Source organism: Hyperoodon ampullatus (assembly GCF_949752795.1).
Source record: "Hyperoodon ampullatus genome assembly, chromosome: 6".
Classification (NCBI taxonomy): Eukaryota; Metazoa; Chordata; class Mammalia; order Artiodactyla; family Ziphiidae; genus Hyperoodon; species Hyperoodon ampullatus.
In genome coordinates this window covers 73,013,144-73,038,570 of record NC_136919.1, presented here as the reverse complement: position 1 = coordinate 73,038,570, position 25,427 = coordinate 73,013,144, and the positions used below count along the sequence as shown (strand labels likewise).

The 25,427-nt window shown below is 43.1% G+C and overlaps 1 protein-coding gene across 1 annotated transcript in view; it reads right to left on the bottom strand.

Annotated features, from left to right (window-relative positions):
• LOC307055047 (histone-arginine methyltransferase CARM1-like) overlaps positions 1–25,427 on the bottom strand; it is a 99,496-nt gene that overhangs the window by 12,075 nt on the left and 61,994 nt on the right. Inside the window, exons 4-8 of the mRNA XM_079706984.1 lie at positions 23,875–23,965; positions 9,224–9,305; positions 7,905–7,990; positions 5,281–5,370; positions 3,311–3,448 (exon numbers count right to left, since the gene is read on the bottom strand). Coding sequence (XP_079563110.1) covers positions 3,311–3,448; positions 5,281–5,370; positions 7,905–7,990; positions 9,224–9,305; positions 23,875–23,965 — 487 coding nt within the window. The remainder of the gene's footprint in view (positions 1–3,310; positions 3,449–5,280; positions 5,371–7,904; positions 7,991–9,223; positions 9,306–23,874; positions 23,966–25,427) is intronic.

The window sequence follows — 25,427 nt, the reverse complement described above, 5'->3', positions numbered from 1 at the left end:
GGATAATTAGGCTATGCGAATTTTGAAGGAAGGTTTACACTCTGGGCCTCTTTCTGCTTAATAATTTTTAAATGAAAGTTTGCCTATTAAATTTGCAAATGATACAAAATGGTAGGACTCACTAACATGCTACACAAAAAATTTTTTTTAAGTAAGATAATCCACTGGCTCTAGTAAGGATCTAAAAACAGCATGATGAATGCATGAGTGGAATAAATACAAAAACTTGAATTGAAGCTGACAAAAATCAGCTGCATGGGCTTCCCTGGTGGCGCAGTGGTTGAGGGTCTGCCTGTCGATGCAGGGGGCGCAGGTTCGTGCCCCGGTCCAGGGGGAATCCCATGTGCCGTGGAGCGGCTGGGCCCGTGAGCCATGGCCGCTGAGCCTGCGCGTCCAGAGCCTGTGCTCCGCAACGGGAGAGGCCACGGCAGTGAGAGGCCCACATACCGCAAAAAAAAAAAAAAATCAGCTGCATACTAGGAGAAGGGAGAAATGACTTAAAGATAGTGTAAAAATACACTTTTTGCCTTTAATTATCTAAACACTCAAGTAAAATGGCCCCCAACTTAATTTAAACTTTAATTACATTATTATTATAAGTATGGTACTCAAAACAGCAGTGTTCACTATCGTTTTGTAGCCAGCACTTACCAGGACATGTATGCTGTCCTGTATTTAGTTTTGGAGAACTATTTTAATTTTATTTTATTTTTAAACTTCTTTATTGGAGTATAATTGCTTTATAATGATGTTAGTTTCTGCTTTATAACAAAGTGAATCAGCTATGCATATACATATATCCCCATATCCCTTCCCTCTTGCGTCTCCCTCCCACCCTCCCCATCCTACCCCTCTAGGTGGACACAAAGCACCGAGCTGATCTCCCTGTACTATGCGGCTTCTTCCCACTAGCTATCTATTTTACATTTGGTAGTGTATATATGTCCATGCCACTCTCTCACTTTGTCCCAGCTTACCCTTCCCCCTCCCCGTGTCCTCAAGTCCATTCTCTGCATCTGCGTCTTTATTCCTGTCCTGCCCCTAGGTTCTTCATGACCATTTTTTTTTTAAGATTCCATATATATGTGTTAGCATACTGTATTTGTTTTTCTCTTTCTGACTTACTTCACTCTGTATGACAGTCTCTAGGTCCATCCACCTCACTACAAATAACTCAATTTCGTTTCTTTTTATGGCTGAGTAATACTCCATTGTGTATATGTGTCACATATTCTTTATCCATTCATCTGTCGATGGACATTTAGGTTGCTTCCATGTCTGGGCTATTGTAAATAGAGCTGCAATGAACACTGTGGTACATGACTCTTTTTGAATTATGGTTTTCTCAGGGTGTATGCCCAGTAGTGGGATTGCTGGGTCGTATGGAAGTTCTATTTTTAGTTTTTTAAGGAACCTCCATACTGTTCTCCATAGTGGCTGTATCAATTTACATTCCCACCAAGAGTGCAAGAGGGTTCCCTTTTCTGGAGAACTATTTTAAAGGGGACATTGAGAACCTGCGTATTTCCAGAGGGAAGGACTGAGAATTTTAACCTATTTCAAAATCACTCTTATAGGAGGGAGGAGTTGAGGATGTTGGCCTGAGGACAGGGAGACCAGGAGTATATTCGGTAAGATGCTCCTAATACTTGAACAACTGCCATTTGGAGGTTGGAACAGACCTATTTCTTCTGAATTCAGAAACATAACTAAGATCAATGAGTTGAATCTACAGGAAGTATCAATAGATCTGTGATCAACAGCAAGAATAAGTTTTTAATAATTAAAGATGTCTAAAGTAGAAGAAAGTGGTCAACAGTCAATGACTATATGAAAAGTCATAACCTTATAAGTAATTAAAGAATTATAAACCAAAACAACAAGATGCAACTTTAAACACTTATTTTGGAGTCTATTGGATTAGCAAAAGCCACAGAGACGGTTATCATCCAGTTTCAGGGAAGACGTGGAGAAAAGAGTTTGCTTATCTGTTGCTGGTATGAGTGGAAATTGGTGCAGTCACTGAGAAAGGTAGGATCTAGTAGACTGTAACATGTACCCACCCTTTGATCCAGCATTTCTATTTTTAGGCATCTCATTTAGAAATATTCATGTCACTGTGCAAGCTCTATGTTCAAGGATACTTAGTGCAGAATTTTTTGTAATGGCAAAAAAAAAAAATTGGAAGCAACCTAAATGTCAGTGAATCAGGGATTTTTAAAAAGACATTATGGTATATCCATGTCCTTGGCTGTTCTGCATTTATGAAAAGAACAAAGCAGATCTATCTGTACAGATTCAGGACTTATTACTAAGTGAAAACTTAAGTTGCAGACTGCTAGTGTAACCTTCCTATAAAACAATAACAATTCTACAATGATGTTTTTGTTGGTATATGCACCAAAAAACACTTGAAAGGATAAGGACTAAGGGCTCACATCTGGGGAATGGGGTGAGGGTGGGAGAATGGCTGGACTCTAGACACTCTTGTAGTTTTCAACTTACATGTGAGCATGTTTGGTTTTTGTCATGAAAAAAATAAAGACGTTAAAAATGGAAGGGTTGATTGGTGAGGTAGTGAGCTCTCTGTCACTGGAGTGTTTAAGCACAGGCCCAAGGAAGGTGGTGGGGGTGGGAGTGCCGGTAGGGAGGGAAGAAAGTTGGATGAGATGACCTCTAAGTACCCTTAATATCCTGAGAGTCCTTGAGCTACTCCTCTATGCCTTTCTCCTCTAATTCACCCAGGAAAAGCTCCAACAAGATGAAAGAAAATAGAGCCTTCTAAAAATGAGGTAAATCAAAGTATTCACTGCTGAGACCTCGTGAGTCCATTACCAGAGGGAAGCAGCCGGTCCTGCCTCACACACCATGCACCACTCCTGCAGTACTTTCCCCCCTGCAGTACAGATCGATTTCCCAGTACTAAATTTGGGGATGTGTGGCTAGACAGATGGAAGTAAGGCCAGGAAGCTGACGTGGGCTTTAGAGCGCTTGATAATTCAAGTCTTTGGCAAGTGTTCCCATAAGCTAATGGATTTCCTTCCTTCCTTCCTTCCTCCCTCTGCGGTCAGGTGGGGAACACTGCCCTTGACTTATCTTAAGCTTCTCTTCCTGGCCGTGCTCAGTGCAAGGTGACGTGTGGTCTGCAGGCTCTGAGGCTAAGGGCATCTCGGCAAATTCAGCCAGGCCTCTGTAAAGCCTGCTGCCCATTTCTGGTGCTGGAGTCTCAGGGGCCTGCCAGCTTCCTCTTGCTCCCCCACCTGTCAGAGCCCAGTAAACAGGCGGGATCCGTCGGTACTCTCCTGCTTACCGTTTATTGGCCACAAACAGCACTCTCCCTGAGAGGGTCTCTCCTTCCTTGGCAAAGAGAGGAGTCTGAAGAAGGCACCGCACCTGATACCAGTGAGTCAGAGGCTCAGTGGGCGCTGTTGACAGCCAAACTGTTACCCTGTGGGGCAAGGCAAGAGTTAAAAGCCAATTAGACTCCAGGCCCACATTAATGGATTGAACTGGGGACGAGTGGTTTTGTTTATTAACTCATGGAACACTTTTAAGATACGAATGGCTCAATTTATTGAGCAGTTACTATGTGCTGGGTACAGTGCCAAGAGCATTATGTAATTAGCCCATTAAATCCCACAACAACCCTACAGAGTCGGGCCAGGCTTCAAACCCAGGCACTTGGTCACTCTGTCAATCTGTATGGCTATGTCAAAGTTCATTAGAAGCCCGATAACAGCAGAGTTAAATTGGCAATTGATTTGTTGGAAAAGTCTGGCAGGGTGAGAAGTCTGGAGTGTAGCCTCTTACTGTCTCATGCCCACCTCTTTAGGGGTCCTGATGGGGGTTTCTGGAAGCAAGAAAAACTATGGGGGCAGATGGCCTCTCCTGCCCTTCAAGCCCAGACATCGTGTGTGTGTGTGTGTGTGTGTGTGTGTTCAAGTTGACGTTCTTCATTTCATATGAAGAAGTGGGGACACCCTGCTGGTGCTTTGAACGCTGGGGTCACCTGTCCTGGGATTAGGCAGTGGTCATGGGCTTGCAGGTAGTAAGGTGCACACTGAACACGGGGAAAATTGCTAGAGAGGACATTTTGCCTTGAAGAGTTTGGGGGGAAATTTTATATAATTTAACTGCTAAGTAATATAAACCACCTTTATATCAAAATATATACTCAGCTATATTATGGAGTAGAATGCAAATGTTCTACAGCTTTTTAAGATAAAGCATTTAACTTCAAAGAAATTTCCCCCTTCAAGCAGGCGGCTTCAAGCTTATCTCCCTTACCCTTGCAGGAACAAATTCGTTTACTTGGGATGTTAGTGGGGGAGAGTCTGAGAAATACATGCACAGATTCCTTGAACACACATGCTGTGTGGAATAGGAATGACTCGTACATTGTTTCCTTTCTCTCTGATTGGCAGCCCAGATAAGGCTTCCAGGGATCCCGGCCTCCCCTGAGTCGCCCAAGCCCCCTGAGCTGTATCACAGACCCACAGACACGTCTTTCTCAGTAGACGCTATGGAGAGCCTGGATGTTTTTATAAGAAGTGGAAGAGAGTGTACTGTCAGTTTTCCTTCTGCCTGGTCGCGTGGCCCAGATAAACCCTCACTGCTAGCTGGGACCCATGGAGAAGCCTGGGAAGAGAGCAGGGGTGTCAGGAGGAGAGCAGAGACTTGGGGGTCGTAGGAGCAGCGCAGCCCTTAAAAGCACACCCAACACTGACAGTCAACTAGTAGGTGGTCTCTCCCCTACAACTTGCAAACCTTTCCAGTAGGGGAGAGAGGAGTGCACAGAGGGGGAAGTTACCTAATGCCGCCTGCCTGATCATTGAAAAAGGATTCTAGATCGTGAAACTGAAAACTGTGAACCAACATGGGGGAAAGTGATTTGAGGAATGACTCAGACACAAGAGGTTCTATAACCAGGTGTGACGGAAACAATGTCAGGGGCTGGCCTCCCCCATGCCCCCATCTACTGTGGAAAAGAACAGGCTGGTTGATAAAGCACAGGCCCTCTTCTTACTCCTCCAAATCCCAACACAACTGGCCTAAGAGTATTTTAGCTAGAGTTGATATGGCAACTACAGAAAACTGTCTTATTTTCATTTCACTCTAAAATCTAAAAGTAACATTAACATCAGTGTTTATTTTCTGGAAACGTGGAGAAACAAGTATTACGGCTGTTGAGCTTAGTTTTTTCAAAACTTTAAAGTTATGGTGACAAATAGTAGAGGATGGCACGGGAGAGAGTAGGCAAAGAAGGGGTATGATACATACAGAGAGCCAACAAAGGCCACGTCAAACCAGAATGCCAGGCCGTGGATGAGGCCAGACTGCGCCATCTGAAACACAAACGGAATTTCTATTCTGCAAGGAAATAAAAAAAAAAGAAACACTTGGAATTATTTTTGTTGTTGTTGACAGACATACTGGATACATTTGTGAGATCAGTGGGAACATTCACAGAATATTTTCTTTTTCTCTTAAGCGCTCTTGCTTTGGCAGCAAGATTCTCTTAGTGGGTGATGAATGCTTGGGTGATGCTGCACATTTGAGAATGTTGCTTCTGGATGAAACTCTGCAAGGACCAGCCCACTGTGCTGCAGTGACCCAGAACTCCACAGGGCGAGTGCAGCATCCGGAGCTGGGTTGGACTACTGAACAGGAGGATGACTCAGGACATAGCTGACAACTGTCCTTCCAGAAGCCAACACATGGGCTGTGGCAGCTCCCCTTTGCAGCTGTGCAGAAGGGAAAGGCTATTCAGGCCCCTAAAAGATGAAATGGACCACAAGGGGGAACATCAAGCTCAGAAGGTCACTGTCATAGTTCATTTATTTTTCAGGGAGGCAATTTAACTTCCCACCAGGCTACAGCAAGAGTCATGCAGAAGTGGCCATGGTTGATGCCAAATGCAGAGTAAGTTGGAAGAGAAAGAATGTTGGAAAAGATATAACAAAATCTAGAAGCTGGACCTGTTTTAGCTGTGGAACTTTGGTAAGTCACTTAAATTCTCTGAGCCTCAGCTTCCTCTTTTGTTGAAGAGTGGCAAAATCTCTCTTCTACTTCCCTTTCATGGTTCTTGTGAGTGTCAAGTGGGAAAAAATGTATATGAGAGTGCTTTGTAAACTTCTAAGTATTCCACAATTAAAAGATGATATTATTGGTCCACTGCTGGTGCTGTACTGCTCCAGGGAGACACATTTTAGTGAATGTGCTAGAGATTTTCAAAGGAAAATCTTATATTTGCATTTATGGTGCCTCCAAAGGCCTAACTTCTTCTACCCTGCAGTAGTCAGAGCATTTATAGAGTTTTCCATTATACCTGTCACATTGAATTTGTCCGTTAATGCACTGTAATTATTTCCTCCCACTTTTGGAATTCCCCTAAACAGACCATGAGCTCCTCAAGGAGAGACTTAAGAAATTACTTAATGTATCTGTGCAAGCACCAGTACAGTACCCAGCACAAAGTAGAATCTTAACAAACATTTGCTGAATCAATGCAACAAATTAATGAATGACATCTCTGAAAAGCCAACAAAGACATAATTTTCAAAAAATTCCCTGACTCAGGAGGCCGCTCAGAGCAGCAAATAAAGCCAATGGAAGTCAATTTTGTCTGGACCTGTGGTAGTTATTAGACTTGTCCCCAAATGCCACTTCTCTTGCTCTGAGCACGCAGTAGTACTGCATTCATCCACCCACTTGTGCTTAGGTACTGCCACATCATTTGCTCTGACCAATTAAATGTGAACAGAAGTGAGCTGTGTCATTTCTGGGCAGAAGCTTTTATTGTCAGTACATGCTTTGCCATGCTGTTTCTTCTTCCTCAGTCATCAGCCTTGTTACAGACAGAGGCTGCTGCACCAGCCTGACTGCTGGGGTTGGCGACGCTGCATGGAGCTAAAGCTGGTGCACATGAATAAACAGTGTAGGGGAGAAAGGCCCCTGTGTTATCATAAGTTACTGAAGTTTGGTTTTGTTACTGCAGCATGCTCTAACCAATCCTGACTGATAGAGCATCCTTTGTCCATCATGATCTCAAGAGAGATGATGGTCTGAGTTAGCCAGCTGTACCTTCTGAAGTCTGACTCTTGCTTCCTCGGTAGTCCAGGCAAATTATAACTTAGCTGGGTCTTACATTTCTTACCCAGAAAAAAATACAAATATCAATCTTCTCAGGCAGAAAAGGGTAAAATACTAATGAAAGGTCATCCAAAGGGGATTCATATCACCACCTGAGAAATGAGTCTTCACTTCAGAGTCTCTTCAAGTGGAAAAAAGAGGGCAAAAACTAACATTTACTGAGGGCCCTCTTTGAAAATGAACCAGTGCATGTAAAATTCTTAGCATGTTACCTACTATGTAGTAAGCACTCAACAAGGTGTAGCTCCTCTTCCTGTCATTATTGTGGTACTGGCTTGGGTGAGTGGTTAAAAAGCCCAGACGCTGGCCTTCTGAAAGGTTCAATACTACCTCTAACACACATATTAATTCTGTGCATTCTACATAATTCTGTATATGCAACTTACTGTTCCACTCTGCTTCATTTCTGTCATTGGTGAAGTGGGGACAAAAATAGTACCATCTGCATAGGGTTGCTGTGAGGATTAAATGAGTCATTATATGTAAAGGGCTCAGAACAGTGTCTGGCTATGTTAGCATTAGCTACTACTATCTAATTTTTCTCATTCAATTCCTAAAGCAATCCTATGAAGGAGGCATCATTTCCCTCATTTTGCAATAAATGAAACTAGTAATTGATGGACCATTCCTGTGTGTGACTCACACCTGAAATCTCTTCCCTGTGTGAGCTGTGGAACTCTGCCCTGAAGTTTGGGGGATGCAGGGGGTAGAGGAGATTTTAAAAATCAAAAGCAACATTGGTTGGTACCAACCTGTGGAGATCTGCCTCTTCTGCATCCATAAAGTTTACTGTGTACTTGACTGTCCGAGCCATCAAAATCCTAATGTCAAAAGTGTCCTTGGGGAAAAAAACCAAAGATACCTTTCTATCAGAATAAACTGAACTCAGACAAGATTGCAGTCTAGCTTTCCTCCTGAAATTTTAAGTCAACAAGAGTTCGAATTTAGAGGGCATGAGCTTAATGAGTATAATATTAATAATAAAAGCTCACAATTATTTCGTAAGTGCTTTATTTAGTAAGTGCTTTACTAGGTTGTATCATTTAATCCTTACCAACGACTCTGGAGCAGGCATTTGGTGTTTTTTGGACCATCCAGAATTTACCTCCTCTCGACACTACAAGAAGTTCCATAGGAATTTAGTCTACCATCAGCTCCAGGTGTGGCCTATGACCTCAGATTGGCCAACGAGAGCATTACTTTTCCCCTGAAGACAGGAACTGGCTCACAGATGGACACAGGACCCAAGGCAGGACAATCAGGCTCTATCTAAACTAATTCTGGGGGTTTTGCCAAAGTTATTAGGAAAAGGCAGGCTCTCCTGTGGGACTTAAGAGTTGTAAGAATCTGACGTTGTAGCTTCTGCTGCCATCTTGCTACCATGAGGAGAGATCCTGTCTAGGAACAGAGTAAAACCAGAGGAAATGGAGATAAGTTATGAGAATAGAAAAACCAGACCATTGTGACATTGTCTGAACTCCTGCAACAGGTCCCTGAAGCAAGCTCTGTGTCCAGGCTTCGCAATATTTGAGGACCAATAATTTCATTTTAGTTTAAGCCAGTCTGAGTTGGGTTTCCTTCCACTTAAAACTGAAAGAGTTTCAGATAATGCAAACTTAAGTTGCCCGAGGTTACACAGCTAGATGGGACCACAATTGAAACCCAAATCTGTCTGACAACAAAACTCCTGCTCCAAGCTATTTATCATCCAAAGCTTCCCCTTTTATTATGCCTTGGGCCACTGGAATCAATGGGAGGATGTGAATTATTGAACAAGTATGAGGGCTGAGTATGTGCATGGGGTGAGTCAGGACAGTTGGAGAATCAGAAGTTACTTACTGAAAGGCAGATGGAAAATCTCCTTGCTTTCAACAGTATCATTCTCTGAGAATTTTCCTAATTGCTCGGGAGATCAGAGCTGGAAAACTTGAAACACAGTGCTCCAAGGAGCTCTTTCTTTGCTTCTGTGATGGCTTAGCACAGAGCCTGAGAGCACAGTGCGTCCCAGGTGCCTGAGTTAGTAAGTGAATGAATCAATAGATAAACACATGGGAAGAAAGAGCACACTTACTATTATTGGCTGTCTGAAGTATTCGTCCACCGCAGCACTCCGGAGACTGGACAGGTTAACCCCGTAGAAGCACTGCTGGTACCTAAAACAGGTAGCACAAAGAATCAGCGTGCATCTGTCCTACGTCCCCAAGACCCACAGAGCTGTGATGCGCTGCGAGGCTGCCTCACTGGTCCTCTAAGTTAGCCCTGGAGCAAGTGTGAGAAAGTGTGAAGGGCAAGGGGTAGATTAGAGGAAGAAACCTCTCTAGAGAATCTGCACTTGAACTGGGGTGGGGAGAGAAGGGAGGAGGTAGCGGAGATGGAGGAAATTACTTGTGGGGAGAATACTGACAAGGATATTTGGGGGCAGGAAGCCCTTAGGGTCCCCACCCTTGACCTCACACCACAAGGTGGCTGCCTGCTCCAGGACATGCCTTCCATGTCCTGAAATACAATTCCTTGGCCCTCTCATTATCTCAACCCAGAGCACAACTTGAGATCTCCAAAGCCTCTTGATACTCCCCCACTGTTTTAGGAAACAGATTTCCTTTTTCTGTTCTCCCATAGCCACTGGCCTGCACCTTGCTGGCATTTGCCATGGTGGCCAACACCCGTGAGAGTCACAAGTCAGTGACAGCTGTGTCTGGTGGTGAACTGGAGCTGACTCATCACTGGGCACATTTCTTCCCAATTCAGTGGTCAGGGACATCTGGACCATAGAAATGGACAAATTCTACAAGTGCTTCCTCCCCTCACTGAGCCAGATGTGAAGCATCTACCAGCACATGAATGGTGCCTGGAGCACAGCAAGAACTCCCTGCCAGCTTGGCTAATGGTCTTGGCTCTTTACAGAGGAGATCTAGGGTGTGGATTAAGAGTGGCTTTGTTCACCCTCTGCCACTGACTGACTGTGTGCATTGGGCAAGTCACCTGAACTCTGTGCTTTCGTTTCCTTATCTCTAAAATGGGGATAATTATAAGCTTACTTTGTAGGGTTTCAGTAAGGGTTAAAGGAGTTACTATAAGTAAAGCACTTTAAGCAGTGCTGGGCATTTTGTTACGACTATATAAGTGTTGGCTATTATTCCCTGAACTTCACCTTCTCAGATCAGCACTGGGCACTAGGGCAGTGCTTCCCAGTATGACTGTGCCATGGGATTACTTGGAGAGCTTGTTAAAAATTCAAATTCCCAGGCTTAACTCCAGAAAGGTTTGGGGCCCTTATCACTAGAGGTTGAAGGCCTTTATCCCTAGATTGAAAAGAGTTTTCCCTACTAAGGGTGTGTGTGCACATGCTGTATATAGCCTGTGAATCAAATGGAAATTCAATTCATCAGTGTCTATCCTCCCACACCCCTACACCTGCTGACCTGCAGGGAAAAGAGAGGAAAAAAACACAGAATAATCATAAAAATTGGGGGCGTGCAGTTAGATTTTCAGTCAAAGTAAGGCTCTTAATCAGGAGGCAATGCCTCAGAGGCCCTCACGAGAGGCAGGGAGGCCTAATATTGTAAAGTCAACAGCCAGTCGCCAACCTGCAAGCAAAACACCATCCCCCAGAGCCTCTTACAGATCCTGAAGGGCTTATACCATTTCTCACCTCTGAGCCTTTGCCTATTTTCCCTCCTGCCTAGAATGCTCCTTTCCTTCTATTGCCCTATTAATTCCTACTCAATCTTTATGACTCAGCTCAAATATTTCCATTTGAAAATGTAAAACCTGGTATTATAATTAAATATTCAAGTTTTAGGTACTTAAAAGCAGAAGTTATTCTTTTTCTTTCAGTGTATATTTAGCACTTAGCATGGGGCCTCGAATACTGTTAGGACTAAAAATATCTACGTATCTATCTATGTATTTAATGAATGAATGGAGAACTTGGTGTCCTAAATGGCCCTGTGTGTGAGCACTGGTGCCAATAAGGACAATGGGGAAAGAGAAAATCATTCGCCAAAGTTTCTTTGGCTTCATCTCGTTTCCTAATCTTCTCCTTCCATCAAGGGCCAGAGCCAGGCCGTCCACAGGTAAAGCCAAACTGCTGTATATCACTTTATAAATACACATTTTGAAAACAAGACTCCTATAATCCTAGAAAATGTTTGGAAACAGAACACTGTACGTTTAGACGATCTTTTCAGTATTTAGAAAGAGAGTGGAAGTTTTCTTGGGGAAGTAAGTCATTATCACAAAATTTTTTATTGGAGGGAAGGGGGGAGAGAGGGGGAAGGGGAAGAGAGGAGAGGGGTGGGAGGGAAGAAGGGGTGAAGGCAGGGAAGGGGAGAGGAGTGGAGGGCCAGACAGAGACAGAGAACTTCCCAGAGAGCCCAGAAGGACTCAACCTTGACTGTCCTTGAGAATCCCCTAGAAAGCTTTTAAAAAGTGCTGATGCCTGGACTGCATCCCCCAGGTTGTGACTTATTTGATCTGGGGGTGCAGCCCTAGCACTTGTTTCCAAAGCTCAACAGGTGATTCTAATGCACGATCACGGTGGAAGACTACTAAGTTGGCTGCTCTAGAATCCTGGCCAAGTAGGTGAAAGAGAAAATCCCAAAGGCAAAGACAGCCCTCCACCTGGCAGTGGTGGAGGCTGGGAACTGCTCTCTATTCTCTGTGTACTAGAGTCTTTGCATTCAACCTCAGCTCTGAGAGGGGCCCAGGATGTGCCATTCTCTTTGTGTGTTCACTGCCAATTAGAACCCAGCAGCCAAGATCAGTGTGGTGCAAACGGGCACCATTCCTGGGGCAGACGGAGAGCTGTAGGCAAAGAGCCCACTGCCTGGGTTTTAAAAACTTTCTGGCTGGACCATATTTCCATTTCTTAGAAATCTCAAATCTCCTTCTGAAATGCATCATAAAATAATGAAAGCAGATGGGAGGTGGCACCTTTCTGTTTTTCCTAAGATACACTGCTGGGGGATGGATCAGGAAATGAATCTGTTGACTTGGAAGCTGGGGATAATTTCCATTGTTTTCATCATATGTGGGTTTTATTTTCCAAGTGAGCTTATGGCCTCTTTATGAGCGCATAAGGAGGAGTCTACATGCATTTCTTTCTCTTGACTTCAAATTTCAAGTGTACCTCCCTCTTCCTCTCCTCCTTCTCCACCATAAGACATGCAACATCTGAAAAATCTTGCAAATACAGTCCAGAAAGAAAACAATCTTACATTAGCTACACCTAAACACACCCAGAGTACAGCAGAAGAGGCCACCCATTTACCATCCCATCAGCCTCTCCATGGTCTCCATGCAGAGCCGAGCTTGGAGAAGCATCCAGGGGAATCCTCCCTCTTGGGTCTCTTTTGTTTTTGTCTCTCCTCTAGCTCACCTTGGACTTTTGTCCTTCCTCCTCCCACAGTGTCCTGGATCTGTCTTAGAAGGATGGTGGTACTGCCCGAGGTTCTCTTGCAGAAGTTAACAGTGGGGGGTTTCTCTAACACACACACTCCTTTGTCTTGCTAATATGAACCCACGCTCTCGTAGCATAACTCAGAGGTTTGACTATAATAAAAATCTTTCAGAAACTAACACAACATTGTAAATCAACTAGACTCCAATAAAAATATCTTTTTAAAAATCTTTGCTTCCTCATTCTATTCTAACAAAAAAATTCACTCATCCCCATTAAATACTTCCTTTAAAAAGGCAAAAAAAAAAAAAAAGAGAGAGAGAAGGAAGAAAAGGGAGGAAGGAAAATCCTATTCTGCTGTTCGACAATTAAGCAACTTTTGGGTATCTTAATGGAATATGTTCTACCAGAATTAACAACCAGTGATATGCCAACCTGAGGAGAGACATATATAACCCTAAGAACTAGGAAACAAAAACAAGGATCCAAAAACGTCACCTAAGCTGCACACGATGCTGAGGATGCAGTGTAAGAGGGTGGCTGGAATGGCCTGATGGGAATGCCTGGTAGGAGAAGGAAGCATGTCTTAAAACAATTTGCAACTTAATTTTATTTCTTATACATTCCTTTTATATAGCAGGACTTGAAGCGTGGCTGTTTTTGACAATTTTCTGCATCAACAGCATGCAGACATACCATTCTGTAAAGTGGTATCTATAAAGATGCTCAGCTCATTATGTCTCTGGTTTTGCTGGCTTAAACCCCAGCAAAGTGCCTTATATTTTACATGTGCTATATTTATATGCTTTTTTTATTTGTAAAAATAGGGTTTTTTTAGTATAAAGGAGAAAGGGAAATGGGTGCACAGGCCTTAAAAGAAACCAAGCTTCAGACTGCCTCTTTCATTAAGAAGAAAGGGAAAGCCTGGGATTCTGTAAAGGAATCCGTGGAGCACCCCTCGGTGTACCAACATAAATCTAGACACTACTGGTTTGTATAAGAATTGGACCTATGGAAATGGATCAGAAGAAAAAGTGGATCAGCCAAGACAACGATGGTGGGCATCTTTTGTTCATTCTACCCAGCAAATAGTTGCTCTTCTTCTGATTATGGCACCAGATTTTCTTCTGAGAGGCACTTCTTCCTCACTCTCAGTTCTTGGGGTTTGGATGGTTTGACTCTGCCCTCAGCAATAAATTCTGGCATGTAGCTGAGTTGTAGCCAATCAGAGTGTCTTATCTCTCTGGCCTTAATGATGGACTCAGGGTTAAGCATGTGACCCAAGGAAAGTCAAGTCTAAGACTTTTGTTCAAACTGTTGCAACAGAGAAGTGGACATGGAGCTATGAATCTATAAATCTGGATTTGCTGGAAACCACATTGCTGCCATGAGGGAAGAGCCCTATCCAAGAATGGAGCTGAGCTAAGGCATAGAGACAGACCTGGACCCAATAAGTGTCTGTGCCCTGGAATCCATTTGTGCCTGAGAAGCTGAATCTACTCAGGCTTTTCAGATACATTAGTCAAAAATATTCTTTTTTTTGAGCCATTTTTAAATTCTTTCTTTTGTCACTTAAAACCATAAGTGCCTTAACTAAAAAGAAAACAGTTAATAAGACTGTGCCATTATGTGTGCTATGAATATAATTCTGATGAATAGTTTTGCCTAATTCAGGGGAGTCCTAATTCTGTGAGTACAGAACTAAAGTGCTTTAGCTTAGAGTGTATAGAACCAGGCCCAGGGATGATGAAGTGATGTCCGCTGAAGTGGAACTCTGTCTGAAAATGGAGAGCTCTGATGCCAGAGGATCCAGAAACTGAAATAGTGTATCCCTGACAACACAGATCTGGATGTGGATGGGCCCAGTGGCAGAACACTATGAAAGGGCTATGAGTTTGACATAGGTTACAAAAAAGATGAATACAGAAATTGAGGCCTATTTCATGAGCAAAAGCCTGGTGAGTTCAAGAGCTGCAGACATAAAAGAGAAGCAGAGGAAATATCAAGAAGAAATACTGGGTAGCTGAACGAAGGTTACAGTCCCAGGAATCACTGAATGTAAATGAAGTAAGGACAGTGGCCTATGAAAGTCCAAACACAATTGTGTTGGTAGTATTCCTGCAAAAGTTCTCTGTGATACTTTGTGCATACACTTGACTTCCGACAAAAATTTGGTTGTATCTCATGGTAACTTGAAATGTTCTTATTTGGTCCATATGGTATTCCTAAGAACCAGTGACTATCAGGGCCAAATATATTTTTGGGAAAGACCAGAAGGCCTAAACTTCTAGCTATACCAGAAGAACCTTTAGTAGAAATTTCAGTTTGGGGGCAGAACTAGCCTAAGAACAAACCATCCAGTGCCTTTGCAGTAGAATGTAGCAGCTTGTGCATTCAGCAGAATGGATTCCCTTCAAAATAATGTTTCTCAGCAACACCATGGTCAGGAAGGCATTTAGTAGAGTCAGAGTGGAAAGGTGCAAGAAGGGAGCTCTCACTGCCCGTGGCAGAATTCTGCTTACATTCATCTTCCCTTGTCCTTTGTAAGCACAGACTTCTGATTTCTGTAAAGAACAGCTGACTATAGACCATCCACCACTGGCATCCCTGCTATGGCTCAACTCGCTCTGCCGCTGTCAAGCATGATGGGTGCGTACAATCCACTCACAATACTCTGAAAAGGAAACTGGGAAATGTCTTTTGGTTCCTTAAGTGGTATATCACCTTTTAAGGGTCACCTCAGATCCTCTGTCTTATCTGCCTCTGGAGTCCTCAGCCAGGTATTCTGCCCCCGCTGTGTCAAGGTATGGACTCATCTGACTCCACGTGAGCACAACCCAGCAGCGCCTAACCTCAGACCTGCACCGTGTGCTCTCCTCTCCTGCCCTGAGCATCCCTGCAGACTGTGGGGCATGAGGTGCCCTGACCCCCATTTGGTGTCCATGCATGCACAACCCCGAAGTTCAAACTACTTAATGTTAAGGGGTAAACAGTTGCCCAATGAGGAGTTAAGAGCCAATGGATAAATACACTTCTCTCCCATCATCTGTATAAACTGTCCTGAGATATAGTTCACTTGACCTCTAAATATGGTCCCGAGGGATCAAGCAATCTCTTGGTATTTGCTACCATGTGGTGGTCAGCTCAGGAATGCACTTTTGCATCCTCTCTCCCTCCTTTCCTGCCTCCCTCTGTTTTCTCCTCATTCTTGTTTTACTGGGATGGCATTCGTTAATAAAGTAGCTTATGAGCTTTGCCTAAGACCCTGATTCCTGGGGAACCCAAGCTAAGACAATCAATACGGGTGTGGCCCTTGAATGTAGAATTACTGGTAAGTGGGGAGAGAAAACTCTTAGCATGTAGTTTCATCACAATTACTAACAGTCTCACTAGTGGCTAATTAGGATGCAGTAAAGGTAGAAGGTGAAGCACTGGGCTATATGGTAACTGCGTGCTTGAAGTTTTGGGGTGATGATAATTATATGGATTGAGGCTTTGAGCCTTTGGACCCCTATTAACAGAGACAAGGCTCTGTTAATAGCATTGGAAGCTTTTCAAAAAGAAGACTATTATCTCAGAGCAGTCAACTCCCAACTTAAGACACACTGTGAAATCCAGAGGGCTTCCTTAGCAGAATTTCAGGGAATCCCTATCTCCTTGGTGCTCCAAGGCCTTCTGTGCAGAAAATCAGATATAGAATTTGAGAGTTAAAAGCCACATCCTTGAAACTGGAACTGCCCCGTCTCCCCACCCTAAACAAGATAGTAAAGCAGCAACAGTGGAAGAGTTGAGAAGAATATTTGGTGTGCAACCTTGACAGATCTTACATATCACAGTTGGGGCCCTGACAGGAAGAGACTAGGGCCCTGAGACCTGGAATTAAGATAGTAGAGTGGACAAGGCAGAGAATCCTGAAAAGACCTTCCCAACTCCTCTGAATCCTTCAAACCAGCAGAAGCCTAATTCTCATCCGTCCTGTCAGAGGAGAACAGCTTCCCTTTGCCTGAAGACTGCACAACAACTCCTCTTGAAGCCTGGGCCTTGCAAGATAATCTTATTCCCCTCAAGATCTGCCTGACTGTTGCGCACTGCCTCCAGGCTAATGGCCCCTCATTGCTGTCAGGCTGGTAACTCCAGCACAGCCCAAGCACTAAGTACAATTCCTACTCCAGGAGGAGATAACTTATGTAACTAAAACATTAGAGAAGCTGGCTACTATTTTCTGCTAAGAACCAGGGAAATGGGTATTGGAGTGGACTTTAAGGGTGTTGGACTAGTGGGGGTAGAATATGTCAGCACAGGGTGCAATTCATCAACAACAGCACTCCCAGGATTCAGTGTTCTAGCAGATGCCACTCCTAGTAGTCTGCTGGGATGTATGTCACTTTGAAGCTCGGTCATCATGATGGCCTGCAGTTAATGACATGGAGATTCCAGAATTTCTGCAGTATAGTACTGAGGAAGGGGTCCAAAGGCTCAGAGAGGTGGAAGTGCTAGACGGATTTACTGTGGACGATGTAAGAATGTTCCACCTGACTATTCTCAGGCAAAGTCCAGGAAACTCTCCAACTCTCCATTCATATAGGTAATGGGGAACAAACTAGTGAAAGATCTGAGGCATGCTGTCCTCAGTACATCAAAGACAGTGACGGGTGATGCTGCCATTAAATTCTGCACCGAATGAGCATAATCTGGATGGAATTTCAGAATGTCAGAAGCAAGAAAGCAGTAATTAACCATCATAGGCTAGAATGACATAATTACTGTGTTGGACGGCAAGACCAGAGTGACAGTCAGGGTACCCTGATCCAGAGGGACCTGTAAGTGGTTGCTAAAAGGTCCTAGTGTTACCAGAGAGGTGAAATACATGCACAGTCACTAGACAGTACTCAATTTCTATAACAACAACAACAAAAATCTTGCTAGCTTACGAGTAGAATGTCAGCTGTCACAATGGGAAGATTAGGTCCCTCACCCAATTTCCAGATCTAACTTAGAGATCTGGTTTATGGATCCAGTGACCACTGGCCCATGACTGAAGTGGAAACCCAGTCCCTTGAGGGAGGGCTCTGCAATGCCACTGCAGGAACATATGGTAAACATTCCCCAATTCTTCTCTGTGGCAAAGCAACTATGTGGGAGAAAGGAGAATATCTAGATTTTTTGAGGAATGTGAGATAAGAAGTGATATTGATATGAGAAATCTTAGGATATCTCTGGTTAGTAAGGGTTTATGGAGGTAGCAAAGGAAGGTCTGACCAAGTCTATTGCACAGGGTGTCCAGTGAGTTCATACCCACTATGTAGTTATTTTCCCAGTCCCTGAATGTGCAACTGGGATAGACATATTCAGCATCTGTTAGAACCCTCACACTGGCCTCTGAAGAAAGGGCTATGACAGTTGTACAGGGAGAGGTCCCATCCCTGAAACTCCCCATCCCCAGGTAGGTAACACTGTTATCTTTAGTTTATAAATAAGAAACTTGGGTCTAAAATAAATTAGATTAACTTGGCTAAGGTTTTACAATTACAGTTAGTAATTGACAGAATCAAGAATTAAACACAGTTGAATCTGGTTCTAGACTCTGATTTATCTACTTTTTAACTACTGCCTACTTGCCTATGCTTGTAAGTTCTATAACTGTAATAAATGTAATGAGGTAAACTAGTATCATCTCAAACTTCTTGAGAATATTTGGTTACTCCTCTTAATTGATCCTATGTATATATTTTTCTTGATATGAGACTCCATTAAAAATTGTATTTAAAAGCCTTGGTTTTAACCCCCTGAACCAATTATATATTTTCAGTACTGTCAGTACTACCCATCACCTAAAGAAGTTTTACAGCTGAGAATGATGATTCTTCATGACTGAGCCTTACTCTCAGGAGATACTTTTCAGAATCTTAATTAATAAGGGCCAAGGAATCTTAATCAAGTAAGAAAAGGAAATTATTAATTCTGTAGGTGACTGCTACTAACATCAGAATGTAGTAAGCTTGTCTACCAAGAGTGAACCCCATGACTGGTTATTTAAAAAGGGTAAAGTTATATGCTTACTGCATACTTAAACTAAAATGAATTTTAGAGTTAAATGTATATTTGAAAGACTGTTAAGTGTAAAAAAAAGTAAAATATGAAAGAAGGAGAAGGAAGCTAATACCAGACTCAGGGTGGGGAAGCCTCTTTTTCAAATAAAGGAAAAGAAATAAACTGTAAAATAAAATATTGGTAGATTTACATACATAAAAGTTTTTAACTACTTTTGTGGTAAAAACCACCACAAAGAATATCTACAAGGCGAAGAGAAAATTCTGAAGAAACTACAACAAAGTCTTAATATCCTTAATATATAAAGAAATCTTATAAATAATGCATTTGTCTTCTAGTTAACAAAAATGTATTGAGCAATTATGATCATCTAGGTCAGACGATGGGGACACAGCAGTAAACAAAACAGCCACTCTTACAGAACTTGTAGTCTCATGGGGGAGGAGATGGCCAAGAAATAAAAGATAAGTAAAAGCATATATATGGCAGATGATAATAAGTGCTATAGAGAAAAATGAAGTGAGAAGTGGGATAAGGGCTTCCAGGAGGGAAGAGATTACAAGTTTTAACTGACAGATGGTCTCCCTGAGATGATGACAGGTGAGCTAAGACCTGAAGGAGGTGAGAGCGGGCCACAGTGACACCTGCGTTTCAGGCAGAGGGAAGGGCAGTGAGGTGCCAAGCAAGCCTAGTATGTTCGAGGGGAAGCAGGGAGCCCAACCAATGAGGCCAGAGTGGAGAGGACAAGAGAGCAAGTAGCAGGAGATGGTGTCCGAGGGACAGCAGGGTGGAACTTGATCAGGCGGAGTCTTACCATCTATCGGGAGGACTTTGGACTTTCTTATGCAGATGATCGGAAGCCAGTGGAGGGTTCTGGGTGGAAGAAGAACATGATCTAATCATGTGTTATCAAGATCATGTTGGTTGTTGTTTAAAAAGAGGAAATGAGTTAGGAGGCTGTTTCAAGACTAGTAGAAGCAGGGTTTTTTGTTTTGCTTGTTTTATGTTTGTTTTGCAGGGGTGGGCAGGGGGTGGTGGTGAAAATCAGCAGCTTGCATTTGGATGTATTAAATTTAAGATGCCCAATAGACATCCAAGGTGAGCTGTCACCAGCCACTTGGACATCTAAAGTCTATGGTTCTGGGGAGAAGTCTGGCCTGGAGTTCTAACTATGGGAGCTGTCAACAAAAAGACGGTATTTAAATGAGATCAGTAAGAAAGTGAGCACAGACAGAAATAGGAAGACATCTAAGAACTAACCAGGAGTCAATCCAACATCAAAGATTTGAGTCATGAGGAAGAATCAGCAAAGGAGAATTAGGACCAATAAGGAAGGAAGAAAATCAGGCTTAGGCTCAGAAGTGAAGTGAAGAGTCAAAGGCATCAAGCGGCGTTGTTGATAGTTAAGTCAGGTGAGGACTGATGATGGGTTGTATCTGGGGATCTTATTTATTTAGCCTGTCAGTTATTCCTCAGTCTCTCAGCCCACTCCCTCAGAATACACCCAGACTCACTTTTTGCATCCCCCTCCCACCTTTCAGCCAGCATCCACTTCTTTCCCTCTTCTAACGGAAATCAGAAATCGTGCAAGCTTTCACCACCTGTTCCTTGGATCAGTACAACAGAGGGCCTTCATGCTAGTAGTCTAATGCAGAAATCCCCTTATAAAGGGACAGAAAGTAGAAACAGAGTGAAGGCTATGAATTTTGATAACTATATATTAAAAAATTTTGTGTATCTGCTGACTAAAAATAAAACCATTCAAATGCACCAGCTATCAAATAAATACAGATTAAAAATAAATCGGCCACCATTTTTTTTGCAAATCAAATTGACATTTAACAAAACATATCCTGTATGGGCAAGACTCAGCAGACATTCTCATATACCACTGGTGGAAGTGTTAATTGGTAAAGCTTTTCTACAGGGCAACTTGGCAACATATAAGAATAATTTTTTTGTGTGTGTGTGTGGTACGCGGGCCTCTCACTGTTGTGGCCTCTCCCGTGGCGGAGCACAGGCTCCGGACGCGCAGGCTCAGCAGCCATGGCTCACGGGCCTAGCCGCTCCGCGGCCGGTGGGATCTTCCCGGACCAGGGCACGAACCCGTGTCCCCTGCATTGGCAGGTGGACTCTCAACCACTGCGCCACCAGGGAAGCCCCAGAATAATTTTTTTTAAGTTCCTTCTTCACACCTTTTGGTCCAGTGATTCTGCTTCTAGCAATTTATTGTAAGGTAATAATCAGAATGTACAAGATTTCTATAACAGGATGTTCACTTTAGCATTGTTTCCTATAGAATTTATAGAAGTCTATAAAATTCTACATTCTTGTGGAATATAGGAACAATACCTTAGTATTGTTTCTTAATAGAATGTATAGGGTTAAATTATAATTAAAATAATTTAATACCCAACATTGGATCTTGAGTCAATAAATTACAAGAGAGCCACAAAAGAAATACTCTGCAGCAAAATAATATCTAAAAGACCTGAGAACATGTCAACAAGGTATTAATAACATTTTTAAAAAGCACTATAAAATGGTATTTATGGTATGAATCTAATTTTATAAAGAAAAAGAAAAATGAGAAAGGTATCAACTAAAATCTTGATGGTAATTATTTCCATACATGCTTGAGATCACAGGAGTTTTTATCAGAAATATTTATTGAGGGCCTACCATGTGGCAGGATAGGTAGTGAACAGTGACAGTGTTCCGGCTCTTGCAGTGTTTACATTCTATGAGGAGGGATACAGACAATAAACAATAATAAGTAAGTCTTTTAGGAGGTGATAAGTGTTGGAGGAAAAATACAGAGCAGAAAAAGTGGGATTAGGAGTGGTATGGCTGCCACTTTAAATATGGTGGTCAGGGTAGGTCCTATTGAGAAGGCATTTAACAAAGACTTTATGGAGTTGAAGGAATTAGCCGTGTGAATCTGGAGGGAAAAGTATTCCAGAGGAGGATGAGCAAATGCAAGGCCCTAAGGTGGGAGTGTGTCAGGTATGCCTGAGGATGGGCAAGGAAGTCTGGGAGGCTGGAATGGAGTGAACACAGCAGTAGAAAATGAGGAGCCAGACTGGGTAGAACCTACTGGAGGGCTTTGGGGATGTTGGGATAGACAGGTTAAGAAGTTACGTAATAACTGAGATGAGAGATGATAGTGCTGTGATCAAGGGGAAACAGTAAATACAGGGGAACTGGTCAGATTCTGGATATACAGTTGATCCTTGAACAAAAGGGGGGGTTTGTTGGTGCACCCACCCTCCACGCAGTCAAAAATGCTCATTAACTTTACAGTCAGCCCTCTGTAGCCATGGTTCCACATGCACAGATTCACATGTAGAACTATAATATGTATTTACTGAAAAAAGTCCACACAGTTCAAATCTGTGTTGTTCAGGGGTCAAATGTACTTTGGAAGTAAAACCAACATAATTTCTTAATGGTTTAGGTATGGGGAACAAAGAAAGAAGGCCTTCAAGATTCGGAGCCTGAATGATTAGGAGGATAAAGCTGTCGGCAACTGAGGTGGAAAGACTGTGTGTAGCGCAGGTGTGGGGTGGCAGTGGGGGAGATCAGGAGTTGAGCTGTGGACATGGTACGTCTCTCCAAGGGCAGACGTCCAGGAGGCAGTTGGCTATGGAAAAAGTATGGAGTTCGCAGGACAAGTCTGGAAAGAGACACTCAGAAATCATTAGCATAGAGATGGTATTTGAACTGTGGGAATGGGTGAGCTCATCAAGGGAGTTCTTACTAGCTAGAGAGTATTAATAATCACAGTGGACTGGCTGGGCTCCCCATCAAACATACAAACATGTTCTATTTATTCCATTAAAACAACTACCTTTTTTATACCTCACTTCCCTGGTCAGCCACCACCCATCTCTCTAACTCCCTTTGCAGTGAAATTCCTCAAAAGGGGTGTCTGTACTCAACAGTCTCCAACTCCCCCCGCCCCCCCACCCCGCCTCTTTGATTTCTCTCAAGACATTCTGCCAAAACCACCAGTGCAGCAGATGGTACTGCTGGGAGATCACACAAAAACTGCCTGGACAACCAACCTCCCCTATAAGTCTGGCATACTCTGTCACCTGAAATTCCTCTCTCCAACATCTCCATTTAAAATAGAAACATTTAGGGTCAGCATGACCTTACATGACATCATTGCCCCCTCTGTCGCCACACACATACACACTAAGAGGCCATTCACCACCACTGGAAATTCTGTGGCTTGTAGTTTCAAAATTACAGATTGGATCGAAGCCATTAAAGGTTATGAAACTGTGGTGGGAAAGCTTATTTTCCAAGAAAAAAACTGGGGAGAAAGAAAAATCATAACCCTTTGACCTCACTCACAGAACTCTGTAGTGCGGGAAACCAAAGCACTTCCGATTTCCTGCCCCTTCACCAAGGGATGGCGTTCCAAAGAGAAAGCCCTGGAAATCAACTTTGGATATTGCTGCTGGATGGTTCTGCATCCTCAGCCAGAACTGAAAAGTTTACATTTTAGTACTCATCCTCACCCACCTGCCGGTGCATGCTGTGCCCCCTCCTACGCGCCTCACATTCCCACTTGGATGGTATCTGTTCTGTTTCTCCCTCCCACAGGTCCAATACTGTCATTCTCCTCTCCTCCTTCTCCTTATAAAAACCAGTCTCAGGAAAGAAAGGCAGAAGGAATGGTGGTTTCAAACTGGCAGGAGTTTTGTGTTAGTTCTCATTTTACCAATGGAAGAAACCAAGTCTCAGACAATGAAGTGAGCTGCCCAAAAGTCAACAGCTAATTAGCAGGAAAGCTCCCAAAATTTTCTGATCAACTCATTTACATGAAGGTATATTGATTGATCTGCTCTGACAAAGGCATGTTCTAGCAGAAGCCATAGCCTTGGGCCAAAAGAATGGATGGAGGAAGTGGAAAGGGAGGAACAGCAGGCAGGGGGAGGATGCTATTACTTTAGCATTAGGGCAGTTTTTTGGATGTTTGATTTTGCCTAACCGGCTCCCTTATTTGTCCATTTCAGTAGTTCTCAACAGGGGGTGATTCTGCCTTCCAAGGGGATGTTTTGGTAATGTCCGGAGACTTTTTTGGTTGCCACAACTAGGGGGAAGGTGCTACGGGCATCCAGGAAGTACATGCCAGGAAAGCTGCTAAACAGCCTACAGTGCACGGGATAGCCCCTGACCCCAGTATATGACCCACAATGTCAACAGTTTAAGAACTCTGGTTTACTCTGAAAGGAGGGGAAGGGAGAAGAGAACGTTACCAAAAGTTGGCTCTGGAGTGGTGTTCCAAGTACAGCTGTTCATCAGAAAAGGGAGCCAGGTGGATGTCGCCGAATGTCGGGAACATCATTCCTATTGAGAAGACAATAGACTCAAAGTTGACTCCTACTGCCTTCTTACTTGAAGACCTGCCACTTGACCTGTTCCATTCTTTCATTCCATCTCAGTTATTACACAGCAGGCTAAAACGTAAACTTGCCTCAAAGCAATGATAAGAAAATTAGGCAGAAGATTAGAGGGAATATAAAAAAGAATTTCAAAGCAAGGCACAAAGCTACATTATAATAAAAGTTTAGAGTCCTAGGTGAGGCATTTAACCTGGCATATAGGCTTTCTCAGCTACTGGTTGCTTTTTTTTTTTTAACATCTTTATTGGAGTATGATATTTTTTTAAATTTATTTTATTTTTGGCTGCATTGGGTCTTCGTTGCTGCGCGCGGGCTTTCTCTAGTTGCAGTGCGCAGGGGCTACTCTTTGTTGCGGTGCGCAGGCTTCTCATTGCAGTGGCTTCCCTTGTTGTGGAGCACAGGCTCTAGGCGCGTGGGCTTCAGTAGTTGTGGCACGTGGGCTCAGTAGTTGTGGCTCATGGACTCTAGAGCGCAAGCTCAGTAGTTGCGGCGCACGGGCCCAGCTGCTCCGCAGCATGTGAAATCTTCCCGGACCAGGGCTTGAACCTGTGTCCCCTGCATTGGCAGGCAGATTCCCAACCACTGTGCCACCAGGGAAGTCCCTGGAGTATAACTGCTTTACAATGGTGTGTTAGTTTCTGCTGTATAACAAAGTGAATCAGCTATACATATACATACATCCCCATATCCCCTCTCTCTTGCGCCTCACTCCCACTCTCCCTAACCCACCCCTCTAGGTGCTCACAAAGCATCAAGCTGATCTCCCTGTGCTATGCAGCTGCTTCCCACCTCAGCTACTAGTTTTTTTCCTTTCTGTATGTCCGGTGCTTGGAATTCTGGGCACTTCTTTTATTTACTGTAAAAACAACTTAGCTTTGAAAACAATCAACATTCCATCATCCTATCACATTACAATCAACATTCCATCATCCTATCACATTATTATTTTCATTCTTGGACTTTGTTGATGTATAATCATATTGACTATTTATCTTTTTAAGTGCTGTTAGAATCTATGCTTATGTGCAGGCTCACCATCCTCCATGCTGGGAAGCCCGCAGCACTTGTGTTTTGTTCCTGACATTTGCAGTCACTGGGGGAAAAGGCAGGTAACTTAGCAGGCAAACAAACACCTAGGCTGGCAGACCTGAAGCTGGGCCCTTCTGGGCAGGCAGATGTGGCAATCAGCATTATTATTCTCACCATCTAAAAAACTACAGATCTTCATCATCATCATCATCATTCTAATAATAATACCTAAAATTTCTTGTTTATGTTAACTCTGCCTTAAACCTTTTTATGGGCTTTCCATGTATTAATTAATTTAATCCTCATAATAATATAAAGTAGGTTCTATTATTATAACCATTTTATAAATGAGAAAACTAAGGAACAGGGAAATTTAA